General features: G+C 39.0%; 1 protein-coding gene across 1 annotated transcript in view; it reads right to left on the bottom strand.

Annotated features, from left to right (window-relative positions):
• Positions 1-6328, bottom strand: part of RAP2C (RAP2C, member of RAS oncogene family) — a 12286-nt gene extending 5958 nt beyond the window's left edge. The window contains exons 1-2 of the mRNA XM_077761301.1: positions 5978-6328; positions 3248-3558 (exon numbers count right to left, since the gene is read on the bottom strand). Of these exons, the coding sequence (XP_077617427.1) occupies positions 3280-3558; positions 5978-6250 (552 nt within the window). The 5' untranslated portion in view covers positions 6251-6328 and the 3' untranslated portion in view covers positions 3248-3279. The remainder of the gene's footprint in view (positions 1-3247; positions 3559-5977) is intronic.
• Between the last annotated feature and the right edge of the window lie 8 nt (positions 6329-6336).

Raw genomic sequence — 6336 nt, forward strand, 5'->3', positions numbered from 1 at the left:
AAGAACACCTTTTTTATTCTGTTTTTTTTTAAATAATTTTTATAAATACTGGATTAAGATACAGAAATCCTTGAGAAATAATCCTTTAAAAAATTCCATTTTGCCAAAAGGTTATTTACCAAACTGTCACATTTAAAGGATAACTTTACGGCATTTCCCATCTTCCTTTCAGGGAACCAACAAACTACTAATTTACAATATTCTCTTCCTCCTTTTTGGCATTCCATCTGTTTGGAAGTCACCTCCACCCCCACCCCCACCCCTTACAATCCTACCCATTCTCCAAGACCTGAGTCAAACGCTACTGTTCCCCAATTCCTCTAAATCAGGGGTTCGTAGCCAAGGGTGACTTTGCCCCCCAGGAGATATTTGGCNCTAAGCATCCCACAATGCACAGGGCAGTTCCCATAACAAAGAGCTCAGAATACTGAGAAATCTGCTCGGACCATAGCCTCTCCTTTCCCTGAATGCCCACAGCACTGTGTTTTACTTATTTTATAGTATTATGGGATGATTAACAAAACACCCAATCATTCTTCACAACAGCATAGCAAAAGAGCCAAGTGTCAATTATTTACACCAATATACACAGGAGTTACGACGTAGTTAATAAAGGCAAAACAGGCTGGAATGCTGACCTGGGTTTCTATCAATACTGCTCCTGCGCAGTAAAGTCTCCCAAGGCCCTTGACAGCAGGCTCCTGGGGTCAGTAANCATAAAGAATCTGGGCCTGCAAAAGCACTCTAAGACTCCTGCCAGCGGGAGGGTGCAAGGTGAGGAAACAATCCTGCGAACCATGCAGACAAACAGGTGTTGGGCAAGAGACCCAAACTGAAGGTGACCCAAATTGAAGGGTGGTTAAGAAAGAAATGTGAGGAATTCTCAGACGCAATTTTTAGAGCATTACCATGTTCCCTTTCAATTAAGAGCAGCCAACTTAACAACAATCACAGCAGTCCTCCTGACTTATTTGAATCTTATCATTTCTCACTTGGACAAAGGTACTCTTCGAACTATTAAGGGCAAACATTTCTCAAGTCACCTTTACTTATCAAAGTTTGATCTTCCATCTAGATCTGGGCCTGACAGACATCAGAGCTCCACGACTCAAGCTACAGGATTCAGAATCCATCACCGATTTTTCAGATAAATTAGTAAGCAAGCACAACCACAAACTTTACAGGCCTCAGGTTACAGAAGCCCATACACATCAATTCAACCTTCCTTGATTTCAGGAAAGAAAATGCATGTAGTGTGCTTTGTTCTAAAATATCTTGATCAGGGGATTTCCTTGAATATTTTCAGACACTCAGCTGACGAGATTTTTTTCAATGCTCATACCTACAACTGTGTATTCTGCTTACAAAAACGAAAACCAAACAAAAAAAATCACATAGGCAACTTGCCTATTATTATAAAAAATAAGCAATTTTGGTGTATTTTCTGATTTTTAGTACATTCACAAAAAACTTAAACGCAGTTAGCTTGAGATATAAAGCAATTCTATTTAATCACTCCTGTAGGTAACCAAATGGATTCAAAGCCATTTACATCACACAAGCTGCAAAATGAAATAAACCTAAAGAGAACTTGGAGTAAGAAAGATTTAAAAATCACTTTGGAAATTATCCATCTGCCAATCGGAATTTTATTCAGTTTACTTCCTGTAGCTGTCTACACTAATGATGGAAAGAAAGCTGGGAACATTTTGTGGGAGCTGGTTAATATTTTATAAAGATGACAACACTAAAATGTGTACACTTATGTCATCTGGCCAATTAGAAGTGTCAGAGAGAGAAAAAGAGCGTAATGATAAAGATGCAGTCACCACACACAACTTGTTCAAACTTGAAATCGGTTTACAATTTAGGAGAGATTATGGAAACATGAACATGGGACTCATTCACCTACATATGCCTGATCCTGCTTCAAAAAACTATACCCCAAGTGTGATGCCATCAACCAAACATGTGCTGGAGAATAGTCTGAACAGTGACGCTGTAACAGAGGTGGCTAGGTAGAAGGAAATCAACGTGTTCTCATCATAGTCTGGTATGCTAAAAGGCTGGTGTGCGAAAGCATTTTGAATAAAGCACTGCTGTCATCCTTCATTTCCAAAGGTGACGCTACCTGACAGAAGATCTTGTCTGAAAAGATAAATTAGGGACCGCTAGTCTTTTCTCCAGGGAGCACATATAAGCCAGACCTTTGATTAGGAACCGTCACTGCAATCTGCAATGCCTGCTGCCATTTGCAACGCTGCCTCCTAGACTTGAGGTCAGTCTTGGCTCCAAACAATCAATTCCGTTCCTGAGGTTGTCAGGCTAGCCTGGCATTTGCTGTGGTTTCCCAGTCATCCAGGCTATTGGTTGTTTTATCTTATTATCTAACTGTTACTGTCTAAGTGGGACTATCTACCCAATTGTAATCTAGATTAAAAGATAGTAATGTGGATACAATAATCCCACTTAAAATGCTCAGTTTTATATAACCTTGCTTTTTCAAAAACTCATTCATTTAAAAAACTTTTATGAAGTTATCATTCACCTCCATGAAAGGTTTGAAGCCTCTGTTATTGTCCTCATNCATTATTTATTAAACTGAATAAAACCGCTGCCTGGGCTTGGGTGTGTCTCTTCTAACACATCACAGATGATTTTTCCAGACTCTCATTTGGGCCATACATTCATAATGAAGCCAAGATACGTGTGGCACTGTAATTTGTTATTATCAGAGGTCACTTAAGTCCCTCAAGTGCAAGGTACAGATGAACTTGATTAAATAATCATCCTGTTAGATCAAGCACTTGGGTGATTAGTAAATTGATGATTTCAATTACAGCAGCTCTCTAGCCTGAGACAGGAAGGTATAGAAAAAATAAAACTAGTCATCTTCTGAAATTATTATTGGATGTAAAATCACCAGAACAGGGGAGAGGTGTAGTATCCTTTAACTCACTCCACCCCAAAGGAATGTTATCGATGAAGCAGAGAGAGAACAGTCATTCTCTTTTAAAAACTAAATCTTAGTGATAGGAATACATGCAATTTCTTACCTTCATTTTGCTTATCTGTATCTTTTTTATTTTCTTCATTGAATGCTGATTATTTTGTGCTAAGGAAAATGTTATTTTAAAAACAAAGAGATTGAAGGTAGCACAATGTGTATTAATATTAACCAGCTTTTTGTTATACTTGATCAAAAACAATACACTCTCTGGCTCATAAGCTTCCATCAACAACTAACCTGCTCGGTATGGCCATGATTGAGGTTCTTTTTTACTGGACAACGCAAGTTGTACAACACTGATCTTGCTTCTCCGGCAGGGATGAATAGTTCATTTGCCTGACGATCTCAGCAAAAAGTTCATCCACCATTGATTTACTTTTTGCTGATGTTTCCATGAAAGGACAGCCCCATTCTTGAGCTAGAGCTCTGCCTTCTGAAGACATAACCTCTCTTTCTGGTTCCAGATCCACTTTGTTTCCTACCAGGATTAGTGGGACTTTTTCATATCTCTTCACTCTGACAATCTGATCTCTCATTGGCTTGATATCCTATTCAAAGGATCACAAAGAGAAAAAAAAAATCATGCTGTTTGCATAACCATAACAGAAGTTATTACAATATCACAAAATAACAACTAGTCAGGGAGTACAGAAAGCTTAATCCAAAATAAAACCATACACCCAAACCGAGAAAATGTTATTTTCTCCGTTGAGGTAGAAACTAGATAATTTTCACAGATCTCACCTGCTGGGCTTCTGTCAAGAATATACAATGTAGGTTGCGCACTAACCTTAGGACTCAGTGAATCCCTTCTTTCCCCCAGTTTATGCGGATTTAAAAAGTAAGTTCCCAAATATGATGAATCCATTTGTAGAAAAGGATGTCGGGCTAGCTCCTTACTCCTGCCGGCTTGTCATCTCTCCTGAAAACACCTGTTACCCCAGCAAAGGACTGCGGCATCTATGCATTGCTAGCCATTTAGCAAGAGTGCGTGAGAGAAAGAGTTTCAGGTGGGAACAAGAACACCGGTGCTTAGAGGAGACCGATTCAAAACTGATTCAAACACTTAAACATTTCATTTTAAATGTAATGGTAAGCCTTTATCCCAGTAAAAATCAAACACCTTAAAATACACTGGAAATGAATGTAACAGTGAGCAGCTCCTGGGAGAGACAAATGTACTGATGAGTCTGGGTGGGAAGTCATACTTTTGTCTGTGTTAGGTTTTACAACTTGAATTTTCTCCCAAATGTATTATTTTCTCTAATTACAATTAATTAGAAAAGAGAAGAGCCTCAGCAATTCTCAGCATCAATTTTGGGGGGGGTACTGATTTATGGCAATTTTATGGACTTAATACTAACTGTACACTTTACAATTTTTTTTCATAATTTCAAAGGATTGACTTAAATGTTAATGTTTAATTTGAATAGTTACAGTAAACTGAATATTCACATGCAGGATGAAGGAAAAACACAACTGTGAAGATTTATGAAAACATAATTATTTAATGTCTGCAACAATTTCATTTGATCATGTTATCAATTCGGTCTTCCAGGTTAAGCTTTTTTCCCCGTGCCCTTATGGAAACCCAAGTTCAAATGAGAAACCAAATTTATGACATTTAGGCTTGAAAGAGTTTAAGTCTCCGCTGAAATAACGGCAGTTTTTCACTCCCTATTTATGCCTATAACAGAAGTAGATATAACGGAAAGCATATGAAAAACCCTCCAAAAAACTTCCAGCCTCAAGAGAGTCAGCTAATAGAATAACAAACCTCTCGAGGATCCTTTAGAAAGAAAATGTCTGTCAAATAGCACCTTTGGTACTTTCTGGGTAAAAATGCTTTTATGATACTATTACTGCTTTGGAATTCAAGCCTACATAAAATGTACTTTAGTTTGGTCACAATACTTACTATGTTTGAGGAAAAATATCCTGAAGTTGCTATATGTGGTTACTGGAAAACTTCACTAAAGCACTGTAGTTTAAATACTAAGAAAAGTGGAATTAGCACATTGTATTCACTGAAGCACTTAATGTCTCTTAAGTAAGCAACATTAAGCACATACCTTTAAATGTAGAAAAAAATATCCATTTCCTAAATCAATGGAGGTCAATAGAATGGGTCAATATGAGGTTATTTATTTTCAAGGAATAAATAGCAACATTTACTGCATCTCTTAAAATAATGTTAAACTTTCAGTGTGTCTCCCAGTGAAGGACAGGGCAGAGATTGGACCACCTCCAGCCGGGCCACCCAGCCAGGGTTAGAAATTTGCACTTGCTCAGTGTTCCCAGATCCACATATTTTGTATAAATACAGTCAGTGTTATCAGAAACAACTCGGATCAACTGGAGAAGAGAGTCATTGCAGATCTTTGTTGGTTATATTCTAGGTACTCGTCTTTTCAGTTAGTAACTTTCCTTCATACACCCCAAAGTCAAATGCCTAGAAGGCAGGTTTTGAGTTCTTCATCTTGCAACACTAAGATTTATGAATCTGGTTGAGAAACTTGGGTGAGAACAGAGGAAGAGGTGGGGAAGGCAGACAGAGAGGAGTTCCAGATACCGGCTCCAAATAATTTTCCTTCCAAAGTGCTCTATTTACTTGAGATTATCTGTTAAACGTCGTTCTGTTAAGTACATTAATCAATACTTGCTGAATTGAACCAGCAACTTCGGAAGGTTCTACTCCAGGCTAAATATACACAGCCTGGCCTATTTCTTTCTCACTTTTCCTCAGTCTCAGAAATAACTTTAAAATATTTGTTGACGGTTGTTACTTTAGACTCTCTATAGAAACAACCCGATACTTTTCCGTGCCAGAAGTAACCTCAAAAATGCGCCATGTCTAACTTTTCAGAAAGCAAAACATAGTCATTAACGCACTGCTCAAGCACACCAGAAGTAAATGTGGGATCACCACACCCCCTTCTAACAAATTACAAGACTCGGTTTGGTTACCTGGAAAGACTGTTGATTAACGAGGCTATAAACCAGGATGAAACCTTGGCCGTTTTTGATGTAGAGATCTCTCATGGAGGCAAACTGCTCGGTTCCCGCGGTGTCCAGAATTTCCAGCACGGAGGGGGAAGAGTCCACTTCGATCTCTTTGCGGTAGAAATCTTCAATGGTGGGGTCATATTTCTCAATGAAAGTCCCAGTGACAAACTGCACGGTGAGGGCAGATTTGCCAACCCCTCCGCTCCCTAACACCACTACCTTGTATTCCCTCATGAGTCTCACCTTCAGCAACTCCTACCAGAGGGAGGGAAAAGAACACCCCGCTAGCTGCGGCGGCTCGGGGAGGCGGAAGGGGGGTG

This window comes from Crocuta crocuta, unplaced genomic scaffold, assembly GCF_008692635.1.
Source record: "Crocuta crocuta isolate KB4526 unplaced genomic scaffold, BGI_CrCroc_1.0 scaffold550, whole genome shotgun sequence".
NCBI classification, from domain to species: domain Eukaryota; kingdom Metazoa; phylum Chordata; class Mammalia; order Carnivora; family Hyaenidae; genus Crocuta; species Crocuta crocuta.